General features: G+C 42.2%; 1 protein-coding gene across 1 annotated transcript in view; it reads right to left on the bottom strand.

The window, feature by feature from the left end:
• Window positions 1-3,846: 3,846 nt before the first annotated feature.
• The window catches only part of ATP10A (ATPase phospholipid transporting 10A (putative)), a 122,135-nt gene continuing 110,309 nt past the window's right edge, over window positions 3,847-15,672 (bottom strand). Inside the window, exons 17-21 of the mRNA XM_075057284.1 lie at window positions 8,835-9,035; window positions 6,549-6,629; window positions 6,353-6,457; window positions 5,831-6,018; window positions 3,847-5,134 (exon numbers count right to left, since the gene is read on the bottom strand). Coding sequence (XP_074913385.1) covers window positions 4,441-5,134; window positions 5,831-6,018; window positions 6,353-6,457; window positions 6,549-6,629; window positions 8,835-9,035 — 1,269 coding nt within the window. The 3' untranslated portion in view covers window positions 3,847-4,440. The remainder of the gene's footprint in view (window positions 5,135-5,830; window positions 6,019-6,352; window positions 6,458-6,548; window positions 6,630-8,834; window positions 9,036-15,672) is intronic.

Genomic DNA, 15,672 nt, shown 5'->3' on the forward strand with positions numbered 1-15,672 from the left:
GTGGCCCTTGGCAGGATTGGGTGAGAATAAATGACAAGTCAAGGTTCAATGCAAGGTAGTTGAGAAAACTGGATAATGGAAGCAAAAGCAGTCTCTGGTTGAATAATTTGAAAGAGTCTGAGGAAATTTTACTAGGTAAAGGATGTGCTCTCCCCATCAAGGAAGCACTTAAATCAATACAGGGTACCACTGGATTTTGCCACAGTGAGAAGTCAGCACTGTCACCAACTTTCCAGTTTATGAAAAGCATAAAAGATCATTTAATGGCCATCAGGGGTTCCACAGCTGGCGCAAGAGATTGGCAAACAGGTGCATGACTGTCTGAGCACACAGTGATGTATAGCTAGAAAATCTTGTAGAAAATACCGGAGTGTTGTTTTGTTCCTGTTTTGACATTTGTATGCCCAGTTCCAATGCGCTGGCATATATGGGAGATACAATTTCTGAGATTAGAGTGCTAACCTGACAGAAGAGTTCTGGCTGTTTCTGAAAGAGCTTTATGCATCCAAGAGAAATTTATAAAATAGATAAGTCACTGGGAAGTCAGTTCCCATAAATAAGAGTAAGAAATATGGAACGCTATGATGCTTAATTCACAACTCTCTTCTCAGTCAGTAATTTCAGCTGGAGTACTTCAGCTGGCAATGTTGAGCAGATGCAGAAGTGCTTGCAGAGTTCAGTGCAAATATTTGAAAGAGTGTACAGGGGGCTGTTGTTGGTAATAGACTGAAACCGGGCATTGTTTTAATTGCCTTGTGGAATCTTTTAATAAACAGTTGCATGCTTTTTGAGCATTGGCCTCATGAATTTAAAGCTTTGTTTTCCTTGATATGACAACTGCTCAACTGCAGCAACAAGAATAACTTTAGAAGTTTATTTCTATTTTATTGAAATCAATGTATACAGATTAAAAAAGCCATTAGTATTTGTTTAGTTAAAATGTTTCAAATATTAATAGCAGCTTCAAAGTGTTGACAAGCCCTAAAGCCCAGCAAGTAACATGCTTTGATGTGTTTGTCTTCCGGCAGCTGAAGAGAGAACTTCTATTTTGAAATGAAAAGAATTAGTTTGCTTAATATTTTATTTCCAAATGTGAAATCTGTTTAGGCTTTTTTCTCTGAACTGTGGTTTAAATTACATTTTATTTATATTTTTTACAATTTATCTCCCAGATTGAAACGGAGACATCTTGCTTACTGACATCCTACTGACCTGGTTCTGTGCCCCTGGGTATCTCGTTTTGGCACATGGAGGCCTCAGTGTGGCACATCTTCCTATCTACTCGAGAGCACGCAATCAATCCTGCTGAGGTCACTGCTCCATTAAGGTCAGCGGGATTATTTGGTTTATTTAAGATTAAACTCATACATGTTTGCAGGATTGCTGCCATAATAAGGTATGTTATCCTTTAGTATGAAGGGAGCATTTATACTTCATGCATTTCAAAATGTATCGGTAAGGATTTTTTTTTTTGCAACAAAATACAGCAGTTGTTGAGGCCTGATTCCCAGCTGGGGTAAGTCAGCTTGAAGAAATTGAAGGAGCTACGATCGTTGTAGCAGCTGAGGATCTGTAACTACAGTCATGGTGAGTTTCCCTAAATATATGACACAGATGTCCTACTCTCACCCTCACAGTGGCAACTTAACACAACTATCTGGCAGTGCATGTGTATCTCTCAGTCCCAAAGGAACACTTTTATCCCTTACCTAGAAAAACAGTCTTTGAAACACTGAAAGCACAACAACTAAACCGAATCTTGCATCACAAAGGCATGGCTAGTAAGGAATTTAGGTTCTTTTTGATGAGCGTATCACCAAATACAGCTCTGAGATGAAGCCCAGTGATGTTCCAGCCCTTTCTGCTGCCAGGACCGGACACATCTCATGAATGCCTGCAGGACACCAAACACGTTGTGGAAAGATGCAGAGGAGTCAATGAGCGCAAGCGATCCCCACCTGCCTGCTGGGGCTGCTGCAGTAACTGAGAGTGAGCACACATGCATGACATCCATGGGAAGCTCCTGCTATGACTCCACGACACTCTTAGACTGAATTTAAGGTCTTGCAAACCTATGAACTCTGCCTACCTGGTATCTGATACTGTGTCCTGCGAGATCCTGCTTTACAAGCAGAGGAATATTTCTAACCAGATGGCAACATTTACACATTTCAAAGTGTCATCCGATTTCCCCTTTGACATTAAAAGACACTGCAGCTCCACACAGGTGAGTTGTTTACAACGGCAATCTCTGCACAGTTTGTGTTAAATACAGCCAGCTAACCTTGCAAAAAATTACCTGCAAAGTCATCCCAACAGAGACTGAGAAGGCTGGTAGAGAAAGTAGAGATGTCTAAACTCAGAGCTGTCTCACCCAACTAGAAACACTTGCAAAGGAGGTTTCTACACCTGAGCTGAGTCCTGCAGGCTCCCTTTCCAGAGAGCAAAAACCAACAAGTGCTCCGAGGGTGTGGAACTCTGCCTTGCTTTAGAGGCATGTGTCAGGACACACACCCCCGTGGCTCCTGGCTTGCGTTGGCACCGACAGCGCATATAGATACCCTCCTACCTTCGTGGAAACCAAGTGCTCACTTACTGCCCCATTTCTATCATAATTAATACAAAGCAGGGAAACGTCAAGATGTGTTCAGCCAGTAAAAAATGAGTCAATAGGTGTGCTTTCTTCCCCTAAAATCTACACACATAAACCCATGCTCCTCTTTAACTAGAGGCTAAAAGAAAGAAATTGTGCTTCAGGCACACTTCTTTTTAATCACGTGCTTAAAGCCGTTCACAGGAGACTGAAAGAGTGAGTCCCTTCGCGTCTTTGCCCTGTCCCTAGTCATTTCTAATCCCCAAATGCAGTTAGTTACATGTAGATGTGTCATGTTTCATGAGGGTAACGTATTTACAGGGTCACAGCTCTTATTTAGATCGCTTTCTTCTCTTCCTTTCATTGGCATTTTACAGTTTCATATTATCAATTCTGTCTTTGGGAAAGAGGCCAGTGTATAAATCTTGAAAAAAAAGATCCCGAGTGGATTAGCAAGTGTCACAATGGCGGGCACTGTGGCGTAATGGGCTGAGGCAATCGATGCGGGAGGCAGGTTGCCTGGCACAGAGCGTGGCATGAACAAGTTCTGGCCTTACACAAGTGATGGCAAGCAAGGTAAAGGCCATCTGAAAACTTGTGATGAGGAAATGAAGAAGTGCAGCAGCTACTTCATACACGGTCATGGTGACTAGGTATGAAAGATCCAAGCAGCCTTCCAAAGCTAAACCCCCTGGGATCCATGCGGTTGGCACAGCACAGCCACATGTTCATGTACCCGAGGCACTTTGTGGTGTGCAACCATGTAAGGTCGGCTCAGGCATAACCCCAGAAAGTAGTGCAGCTCCCTACTTTCCGGACTGGAGCTAGCCTGTCTTAGAGCGGGCTCAAGTACCTCTGCATGGCATTGCACCCTCGCAGCTGGTCATGCCCCTTCTTGATCACCACGGACTTGATTTAACCTGGCTGAAAAAACGGTGAAGGTGCCTAACAAAACTCCACCCTGCCTGCCCTCCATGACTCACTAGCAAGCAGGACTGCCTCCTTCAGCAAAACCAGCCTACGCGCGGTAGTGCTTCAGCACGGAAGATCACAGACCCTCCTAGGTCAAACTCTATAGCGGACACCATGCACCAGCTCTTTGCCACCAAATCATTCCTCACAAACAAGCAGCAGCTTTTCTTCAGAACTTGAACAGCCTGATAGAAGGCCATGAACAGCCAAATGCTAGCTGCTCCAAGTGAAGGGCTGATTTACCATTAATGCCAGACTGGGAATTCACTTTGCAATATGGATGGCCATTTATTTATTGTTTTATCATGACACATAAAATGCTAAGGCTGCAACATCAAAATATGGTGTCACTTATAAAATACCAGTATTATTAATGCAGTGGTAAGATACTGTTAACATTTACAGAGACATGTATAATAATTCGATAGTCTTGCCTAATGGTTTGCTCCAGTGACAAAACAACCTGGCAAGCAGATGATGGATGGAATACAGTGCCTATTTATTATCATGGTTTTTCCTCCTTGATTACTGAATGGCCAGAATGATATCAATAATTGTTGCTGAATCTAATCCTTTTGAATATGGCAGATAGGTCCTTTACTTTTACAGTATGTGTCAGAATAAAAGAGAAGCATCTGAAAAACAAAGAGACAGCATTTCCTTACAAAATGAGATGAAAAAATAAAACAATATACATGGAAATTTCAAGTGTTTCTTTTTATATTTAAAGCTCTTATTTCAATATACTGTATTTAAACATTCTTAAATAATCATACTGTACCTTTGATTTTCTGTTTCATCTTTGGAAACATATAGAGTAATCTCACTATAAATGTGTGCAAATAGAAAATATATAAATATATTTAAAGCCCATGTCATAAAAAGGTGGTCTCGGAATTGTCATTTTTACAATAATCAGCTGGGGTCCCTTTCATTTTGTCCTGCAAGTTATTTGAGCTCTGTTCTTTTAAGCCTTTGAAGTCCACATGCAAAGAAGAGCCAAGCACACACATACTGTCCTGTGTTTCATTTTGTAAACTGCTGGATGACACCTGTAAAACAGTCCCAATGCGACTGAACAGCGGAGTTGATGTGATCCACTTCAACAAACTGAAGTCTGCTTGGTTGACTGCTGAGCTCCATGGGAATGTTGCTCCCACAGGCAATGACTCCATCCCTGAAGTAACTTCATGAAATCCTGTGGACGTTTCCAGACTACTTGCTGATGAGGGGAGTTTGTTTTCCCCATACAACACAGCACCCTCAGGAGAGGCAGCCACTGTCTGATCTGTTGTATGTTCTGCCTTTGGGTGCTCTTGGAAAAGTGACTCACTTGTCTGAGATGTTGGCAAAGTTGTGCTTTGGTTACAAGCCTTATAGCAATCACTAGCATTTGAGCCAAGGCTTGGTGAGAAGCTGTCTGCAAAGGATTGTGTCTGACGTATTGTTTCCTTTACATTCAACTTGGTCAGAAGCTGGGTGCGATTCTGTGGGGATAGTTTACTCAACTGGCGTCCAAGCTGCAGCTGGGTTGGGAATAGTGTTCCCTGAAGGGTTCTGTACAGAAATCTGCAAGAGGAGAATGTGCACGTGAAAAGAACTGAAAGAACGAAGTAGCCAAGATATTATTAAGAGAAAATATCCAAGACAAAAGTAAAACACAGAAAAATAAGAGAGGTTTATGTGCCTGCCTTATGTTTGACACAAGAAAGCTTGCAGAGGAAAAGCTCTGAATGCTGTGCTAATATTTTGATTAATAACAAGCAGCGTAATAGAGCTGCAGCTTTAGCCAGTGATCCACCTTGTGATTACACGTGGTCTTTCATTCTTCCTGATAAGGAATCAAAGGCAACGGGAATCAATCTGCAGAGCAGGCCTCTTACATCCATAATAGGCAAGTAAGTCCACAATACACTATCAGAATTTCTGTACTGTGCATGCTATGGGAGGATGGGTTGAATCTGGAAGCATCACAGAAAACCTCACAGGGTAGCAAATATCTGCATGGCCATGAGGTTTGACCAACAGTCTACAATCATCCCTCTCCTGTGGTCTATGGACAGGACCTGTGGTCTGTTCCTGTGGTCAGGAGCACAGAAGAGGTTAGGCAACCTGACTTCATATAATTAGCTGCTGAAAAAAATTGACTTGGCTGGTAAGGCAAAAAGAAAAGGGGGAGTGGAAAAAAAAATGCTTCTTGCCCTCCCAGCCATAGCCATAAAGTGCTTTCATATATGAGAAAAGACATGAGAGAAGATAGAATACCTGGGCAGCAATGCAACAACTGGTGATATAATGCAAGTGAAATAGAACATAGGGTCTCCCATCAGCCTTTCCATAGTCCAGTAGGGATTGGATGGAGGATGGCATACTGGGCAGGAAGCATTGTAAACCAGAGCCACAAAGAAAAATAAAAGGATACTGAAGATGCAAGATGACCAGTGGAGAAAAGTCTAAAACAGAAAACCAACAAAAGAATAATGACTCTTTATATTCTGAGAAATTTGTTGTGATTCTGAATTAAAACTTCTAAATTTCTTGAGCCAAATCCATGCACAGGAAAGAGTTTGGAGCCTCGTATTTTCAAAAATTCTTATTATAGATACAACACTACAAAGCTGTTAGCAGATCACAGTTTAAAACCTTTTTCATGTTTGCTTAAAATGCTTGCTAAATATAGAATGTGCTGAGGAAACGAAACAACCATCTTCTGATTTCGAAGAACGGCACTGAGAAAAGAATTATGCATATACCAATAAGTTTCTCTGTAGGCTGTGGGTACCTTACCCAAGTTTTGGTTTCAATAGCCAAATGTAGCATGATGGTGAAAAGAGCTATTGTGGTGATGGGAGTTCCCCAGGAGAAGATATCCACATCCGAATCATAGTAAGTCTGTAAAGAAAGAGACCGAATTTAGCCAAAGCTGTGCTGCCAGTTCTCTTCAAAATGCTTGAAATAGAATGGCTTTTAACTAAACACTTACAAAATAGGGGATGAAGAAGCAAACCAGGCTTTGATACATAGCATCAATCATGTTCATCCAAAACATGTGTGGTTGGTACTCCTGTGGCATAAAAAAAAAACATCAAGAAAATCAGGGCCTAATGAAAATGCTATTTGCTGGGATAGGTATTTTGAGGGGGATACTCCAATGGGCACTTTTAAGGGCTTTTGCAAATAGCTTCACAGCTTTGCCCATCAGTTAGATACCCTCGGGGATGAAGTATGAAGAGTCCACTTGCAAGTCACTCTGTTCTGGGAGGACACCTCTGCTGCTTTTTTTTTTTCCTGGCAGAGGGTGTAATTTGAATCTGACACTCAGGTCAGCAAACATTTGTGAAGGTGCCCGACTTTGTGCACTACAGTTAGACCACTGATTTCAGGAGGAGCAATCTGAGGTGTAAGTACATGAGTAAATGGGTTTTACATCATGTACATACAAGTACAGGGTAGTTATTCACAAGAGAGAAAACAGAAAATGCACACATACTTAGAAAAGAAGATCCACGACAATGACATTTAGCAGTAATTCATGCAGCAATGTATGCTATGATATAAATTTGTATATAAAACCTATATATACACACACACATATATCTCTGTGTGTGTGCACAAAATTGCTTGCTAAGAAACAACATTAAACTAACATTTTGTTTTAAAGAAATATACAACTGCAGGGGTATGGATAGTCATATAAAAGACCTAGATATAATGAAAAAGAGTTTGTAAATGGCAAAATATTTATTTAATTTTGGGATAGAGGCTATATCTCCAACCACTGGGTTCATCAGGGCTCCTTCCCTCAATGGAGAATATCACTGCAGCCTAAAAATGGGAATTGAAAGCTGCTTAGAAAGAATTATGGTGTTCCTTGGCCTACTGAAATAACATGTGGTTAAGCACTGGAACAGGTTGCTCAGAGGGACTGTAGAATCTCCACTGTTGGAGACATTCAAAACTGGACTAGATAAAGACTTGAGTAACCTCATCTAGCTTTGAAGCTGTTTTGACCAGGCATCTGGATCAGATGGCCGCCAGAGCCATCTAAATTATTCTATAATTCTGTAGGCTTTGAATCAGTGATACCTTTTTGAAAGAGATCCTACCTGAAGCAGGATTTTTGGCAAGTTTTTAAAATGCCTTTTTAGGTAACTATTCAGAGAATACGCTCACTAGATTTCAAACAAACTTAGAATGGTTCCTGGGCTTGCCTATGAGAAATAATTGAGCTGTGAACCCAGGAGACTTCTCTCCTCAGTTTGCTAGCTGAAGACAGGCAGACAATTTCCTAATAAGCTTAAGCCATTACAAGGTTATTACCACCTTAAAAATGTGCAAGAAAGGAAGGCATTAATGTTACAGATCTTTAAAGTGGAACAGAAGAAATAGAGCAAAATGGAAAAAAACAGCTGGGTGAAAAAGAGAGAATTTGGACTAAAGCACTAAAAATAAGTTGCACTAAAATTCTCCTTCCGTCTTTCCAGGACAGTGTCTAGCAACGTCACTAGATGTGTGGGGTACCAAATGCAGGTGTACAGTTAGAGGCAAAACCCACTCACTGTCTCCTCTCAGAGGGCACAATGTCAAATACTTTTAAGAGAGGCCTTTGCCTTGGAAGCAATGTCTCAATATGGATAGTTTTGCCAAGCAGAAAGATTTTCCCACAGTACACGGTAGGTGTAATTACCAGAAATGGTTTGGCTCGAATCCCTCCTGCAATTCCTTCTGTTTTCATTGTACAATTCAAGCAGATGGGGACAAGGTGTTTTCAATAGACATTTCAGCTGAACCTGTCATCTGCTGGTGACTATCTCCCTCAAAGTCCAAGTCTATCAACCTCCATGCTTACTCCTAAAGCCATCTTTCTCTTCTGCCTGTTTGTAAAGGGCTGGGACCTGAAGTTTTGAGTACATACTATGAGGTTATTCTGTGAAAGTCTGCACTAGTCGACAAGGTATAATCTGCTTTACTTTTGTGGTTATTTGTGAGCCTGGACCATGAGGGAGGAGTTCAGCTTAGGCTGACTTAAAGCATTCAGCTTCTCTCCTGTTACATAGTTCAAAATACAGCTGGGTGGGTTTTTTTTGTTGTTTGTTATAAATGTACTTTTGGCATTTAATACTTTGACTCAGATGAGAAATATCACAAAATAATAATAGTGACTTCTCAGACTGTTTTTATCAGTCAGCCACCCTTCGGGAGCAGGGTTGGTTTTCAGCTGAAACTAAAGATGTGTAGGAAAAAATTACAAAAAGCAAGAAGTTTTTACCTCCATATTCTGTCCGCTTTTATAAAGCTGAGGTACAGTAATTAGCACTTCAGCTGGTACATCCTTATCCAGCACACCAGTAATCAGTTGTGGAAGAGAAGAGAAGAGTAAATTAAAGAAGATGAGATACCACTGATCAACCATCGATGAGCCAGAGAACCCGCAGTAAAACTGGTACCAGAAGAGAAGGGCCACAAACATCTGAAACAGACCAAGCAATGCTGTAAATATGACAATATAAGCAGGATCATCATCCCATTGTGTTCTGAAACCATTCTGCTTCCAGTTCTGTAAGGACTTGTCTATGAATGCTAAACATGTGAGCAATCCTTCTAAGGATACCTAGTCTTTAACTCGCTGTTCCTGATGCCTGGACCACTTAGCTAAGCTGCAAACATTTGGCACACCTGCAAGTCTTTGTACTGCTGGAATCTCAGACCTCAGGTGTCAGGGATGACTTCACACAAATTTACTCTCAGTTCAAGTGAAACCCTGAGATGCAATTTAACTAACCGCAAAAAGCTCTCCCAACCATCATTGACCTCTATGTATATGAGTACTTGCATTACTATCATAAGAATAAGCATTTCCATAATAATATCCTCTGCTGGCTTGAGATGTTTTGGGAGGCTCTGCTGGTCTACAATAGGTAAATGCACAACTTTTTTGCAAGACCAACATGAGACTAGCAGCAGCAAGGGAAGTGAAACTGTAAGGTCTAGCCAAGTTGTCTTAACTAGTCTATCTCTGTGCTTTGAAATTCAGCAAATTTGCAGTGTTCTAAAGATTTCTTAGTCTCCCTTACACTTCAGCTGTATAAAGAAATCAGCTGCATACACAGCTGCAGTGGGATTGTTCATGTAGTTGGGTTGGAATCACCCAAAAAGGAACAAACCACACAACTCGTTTCTTCTACAGTCTCTGCAGCATGGAGAATCCAGAGGTTCTTAGGGCTCAGGAGAGGTGCTGATCTCACCTGGTGAGGGGGGATTTGAGGCCTAGAAAAAGATGGGCAGCTTCCTAGGGAAGGAAATATATTCCCAGGCTTGGTCCTCCTAAAATTGCAATTTATATTATTCTTTGTAAAGTGATTAACACTAAACAGAAGGCAGCCAGAAAAACCTTGGCAACTGTCCCTATAGCGTTTTCCCCATTTTAACCACAAAGAAGGGAAATGATGTGACCTCTCCTTTCACTTTCTCTTCTTTTTGTATTCTGTTCTCAAAAGCTTTCAGTCAGCTGAAGTATGTTGACCCTTCATCATTTTTAGATATATAGAGGAAAATACAGATCTGTTCTATCTGTATGCCAAAATGTGGTTGAAATTTAAACATAGGAGAACAAAAAAGCTATGGTCTGCTTAGTGAAAACTGCTATAAGGAGAGTAAGCCTATCTTGTGAAGGGGAATTGCCACAGAATAAGGGGGTCAGTCCTGCTGTACATAACTGTATACATATATGTGTATATATATAGATGTATTGTACATATATGTTCAGGCAATGTTTGCATTCTATGTTGAAGTGGCTTGTATATCAGCAGCAACATACGTCTTGCTGTTTGTGAGCCCATACTATAAACTAACCTATTAAAAGTTAAATGGCAGTATTTTTTTAAGGATCACCTCTAGAAATGTTTCTGTAAATACATTTCAGGAAAAATATCTTCCTCTGGCCAAAACAAGACTGAGTTACCAGAGCTTACCCTCTTCAGTACAGTTGGCTGGGAGATGGCAGTTTCATTTCAAAACTGAAGAGATTTTGAAATTTATTTCCTTTCCACACCAAAAAACTAACAAAGCTTCCTGAGTGTTTTCTCAAAATGGAATTGCAATAAGATGTGAATTTAGATACTTTTCTCTCACTCATTTGAAATAAACAAAATCCAGCTAATCCTGGACCTAAGAAATTTTCCTCTCTAGAGCCTTGCTATAATTCACCTGTCTTGGAAAACAGTCTGGCTCTGACAAAAATGAGTAGTTTGATGGAAATACAGTCAGCTGAAAATTTTCCTACCACCTCTAGTATGGGTCTCAGCAGCGCTGTCAAAGAAAGCTGTACAAATAAATGACATTTCAGTAACCAAGCTTAAATCAGACTTTTTTCCCCTGAAATTTTATTTGGATTAAACAAGTGTTTAATTTAATTTCAAATATAATGCCCCCTCTTGCTTCTGTGAATTACCCCCCTGAAAAAGTAAAACCAAACTTACATAAAAATTGAATTAGATTTTAAATAAAAAAGGTTTCCTTTTTTTCCCCCAGAGAAGACTGTTTTATGTATGTGGCCCCAGACAGAATTTCTCAGTGAATGAAGTATATGTCAAAAAATGTCCAGTGCTGTCTTGCAGAGATAATGCATAAAGGGGAAGAAGCAGTGCATGCTTGTGCAGGTAGAGTTTTGTTTACATGAAATCCCTTTTCATCAAGCTCTGATATTTCCACTCATGTTATGTCTTAGTTGATATTTTACTTGTATTCCTATTATCTTCACCAAGCCAAACATTTTCTTCGATAAGTCATCTGAATTTACAAATGGCTTCTGCAGCAATGTGGAGTTTAGACTTTGAGTTAGAGAGGTTCTAGTGAAGAATGGAAAATTTCGTAATATGAGCAAATGAGGAAAAAACCACTTGAGGAAACAGAAAACTTACGGAACATCTGCAGGGTAGCTATCTTGACTCTCTGCAGAGAATCATCTAGAACAGTCTCCTTGCAAAAGGATCAGGTGCTCACATCTTTCATTTTTGAATATTCTTTCCTTAAGGGCAGGCACTGTGTCAGACATATTCGTGTCTATATGCTGGATACCCCACTACAGTTTTAGAGTCAGTAGCAACAAGTATTGCTCAGAAAGCTCTCAAGGCTGCCAAAGCAGAGCCAACACAAAGAGATTTTTTCAGTTATATTCTAGCCTTGAGGCAGCAGCTTCTGAAAATGTCTTACTAAAAATGGCATAAGAAATAATACACATAATCAAGGGTAGTTGTACCAAAAGAAATGGAAGATTTTACAAGAGCTGAACAAAAATGTAGATGTATAAACAACATCTCTGGCTGCTGATTGCCGGAATGTCTTATGTGTATTACTTCTTTTTTTAATTTATTTTAATATAAGATGGCTCTGCATACACTTCTTGGAAGTTCAGATTCAATACTGTCAAGTCAGAGCATATCTTGGAAACATACAGCACTGGGGGTGGGAGTACAGATATTCAGCATCATTCAGGATCCAGCCTGCAAACTCAGGTATTTGAACACCAGCACATGTTTCACTGTTGTGCTTCAACAGGTGGTTCTCCACTCAGTGCAGCACTATTTAAATCTGCTTGCTATTTCAGGCTCAGGCAGCAGTTCAGACTGTCCAAGTTCCTTCTTTCTTTTGTGTCTGGAAGGGTGCTTGCATGCAGCTTCTGATCAGACCACAGAAGGTATTTTAACATGCTTGTCTGTCCTGGTTTCAGCTGGGATAGAGTTAACTAGTAGCTGGTACGGTGCTATGTTTTGAGTTCAGTATGCGAAGAATGTTGATAAAGCTGATGTTTTCAGTTGTTGCTCAGTAGTGTTTAGACTCAAGTCAAGGATTTTTCAGCTTCTCATGCCCAGCCAGGGCACCTGACCCAAACTGGCCAACGGGGTATTCCATACCATGTGACGTCATGCCCAGTATATAAACTGGGGGGAGTGGGGGCAGGGAATTGCCGCTCGGGGACTAACTGGGTGTTGGTCGGCGGGTGGTGAGCAATTGCCCTGCGCATCATTTGTACATTCCAATCCTTTTATTACTACTGTTGTCATTTTATTAGTGTTATCATTATCATTATTAGTTTCTTCTTTTCTGTTCTATTAAACCGTTCTTATCTCAACCCAGGAGTTTTACTTCTTTTTCACAATTTTCTCCCCCATCCCACTGGATGGGGGGGAAGTGAGTGAGCGGCTGCGTGGTGCTTAGTTGCTGGCTGGGGTTAAACCACGACAGTCCATTCTGGCGCCCAACATGGGGCACGAAAGGTTGAGATAACGACAAACCTGACCAGAGCTTGTTAAAACAAATTTGTTCTAAGCATTCATTATGTTGATTTATGTGTTCTTAGAGTAGTTGCTCTGGTTTTTAAAGCTCTGTTATGTATCACCTCGCTTGCTGTATGCAGTTCCTCTTCTGCTGCTTATCATCTGTGGGAGGTGGATTAAGGTTTTTGCTTTGATGTATGGTATAACACTGGTTTATGGTATGATAAAGTCATCGGCTGTGGGATTAATCCAGTGTTTGCACTTAGCATTGTCACCTTTATACTGCGGGAGCTATCTGTGGGAAACTATTAATAATTATACCATTTACCTTTCCTCCATGGAAAACCAGTCTATGGGTGGGGTACCTTTTTTCCCCTCTCCTTTCTCCTTCAGTCCAGTTACAATGGTGTTTGAGAATTTTGAAAAATTTGAATACTCCTGGGATGTTGGGACTAGCACGGTCCTAGCCCTACTGTTAGGAATTAGCATGCTTCTGAATGTGGTTCAGCTCTCGTTTAAGGTTAAACAACTATTTAAGAAGATCATCCAGAGATCTGCCCCAAGGCTGGGTAATTATGGGTGGCAGGGTGTGTGGGGTAGTATGGGCAAGTACCTAGAAAAGTGGGTACCTCCAATGTTTTGGAAATTCACCCCTGAACAAGTGCAGGATCCAGAAGAACTAGTAAAATATTTGGAAAAGGTATGCTGTCACCCCGGCAGCTCCAGAGAGATACAAAGCACTGCAACGTGCTGGGGCCTGGCCCATGCCTATCGAGCCCTGTTCGACACCACTCAGTACCCTCAAGGGGAAGAGAAGGTCTCTGAACCTAAACAAAACGATGAGCACTGCAGCCACCCAAACCTCGGCAACAGGCGCTGCGGCCTCTCCAGCCCCGACAACGAGCATTGCAGGCACCCAGACCTTGGCGACAGGCACCGTGACCCCTCCAGCCCTGGCGACGAGAACTCGGGCTACCCAAACCTCAGCAACAGGCACTGCAGCCCCTCCAGCCCTGGCAACGAGCACAGCAGCTACCCAAACCTCAGCAGCGGGCACTGCGGTCCCTCCAGCCCCAGCGATGAGCACTCCTGCTACCCAAACCTCGGCGACAGACACTGCAGTTATCCAAAACCTGGCGAGCGATACTGCAACTGAACCAGCGGACCAACCTGCACCAGTATCAGTTGCCCCTGTACAGAAAAAGAAATATACAAAAAAATCAGTTCGCTTAGCGAAGGATGAAGATGAGCCAGGGCCATCACGGGAACCGGAGGAGGAGGCAGAACCAGAGGTAATAACCCAGTCCCTATCCTTGAGTGAGCTGTGGGATTTGCAAAAAGATTTTGGCCACTGTATAGGTGAGCATACTGTCACCTGGCTCCTCTGATGCTGGGACAATGGGGCTAATAGCTTGGAATTAGAAGGTAGGGAAGCCAAGCAGCTGGGATCGCTTGCCAGGGAAGGTGGAATTGACAAGGCAATTGGAAAAGGGACACAAGCCATCAGCCTCTGGAGGCGACTCCTGCCAAGTGTGAAGGAAAGGTACCCCTTTAAGGAAGATGTTATATGTCAATCAAGCAAGTGGACCACCATGGAAAAAGGTATTCAATATCTGAGGGAATTATCTGTGCTAGAGACGATTCATCATGACCCGGACAACCCACAATTACCCAAAGATCCAGACGAAGTCCAGTGCACACGACCCATGTGGCGGAAGTTTGTACGGAGCGCACCATCGTCCTATGCCAACTCACTGGCAATAATGGCCTGGAAAGACGAAAAGGCACCGACAATGGATGAAGTGGCTCGCCAACTCCGTCAATACGAAGAAAATCTCTCCTCCTCCCTACAAGCCTGCATTTCAGCTGTGGAGAAGCTGTCCGAGGATTTCCAGCAATTCAAAGAGGATATGTCCTACTGCACACTTGCAAGGACCAATGTCTCAGCTATTAGGAGTGAGCATTCTTTTGCCCAAGAGAGAGAATATAGAAGGTACACACTGCGAGGTCCCCTGTGGTTTTACCTATGTGATCAGGGAGAGGACATGAGGAAATGGGACGGAAAACCTACCTCAGTCCTAAATGCACGGGTACGTGAGCTGCGAGGAAAAACCACCACAAAAGGGGATTTACCAGGAAAAATGCCGCTCCAGTTTCCAAACAGAGTAGAAGGGCTGATCTTTTTTCTGATCCTCTTGAAGGGAATTCTGAGCCAATTTTACGAGAAGTGAATACTGGATACTCTGACCAGAATTAGAGGGGTCCTGCCTCCAGCCAGGTGGAGGAAAGGGATAACCGGGTCTATTGGACTGTGTGGATTCGATGGCCTGGCACGTCAGACCCACAGGAGTATAAGGCTCTAGTAGACACTGGCGCACAGTGCACTCTAATGCCATCAAGTTACAAAGGGACAGAATCCATTTGTATTTCTGGTGTGACAGGGGGATCCCAAGAGTTAACTGTATTGGAAGCTGAAGTAAGCCTAACTGGAAATGAATGGCAGAAACACCTCATTGTGACTGGTCCAGAGGCTCCGTGTATCCTTGGCATAGACTATCTCAGGAGAGGGTATGTTAAGGCCCCAAAGGGGTATCGATGGGCTTTTGGTATAGCTGCCTTGGAGATGGAGGGCACTGAACAGCTGTCTACCCTGCCTGGTCTCTCTCAAGACCCTTCAATTGTGGGGTTGCTCAAGGTTGAAGAACAACAAGTGCCAATTGCTACCACGATGGTGCACCGGCGGCAATATCGCACAACCAAGACTCTCTGATTCCCACCCACAAGTTGATTTGCCAACTGGAGAGCCAAGGAGTGATCAGCAAAACTCACTCA

Source organism: Buteo buteo, chromosome 25 (genome assembly GCF_964188355.1).
Source record: "Buteo buteo chromosome 25, bButBut1.hap1.1, whole genome shotgun sequence".
Classification (NCBI taxonomy): Eukaryota; Metazoa; Chordata; class Aves; order Accipitriformes; family Accipitridae; genus Buteo; species Buteo buteo.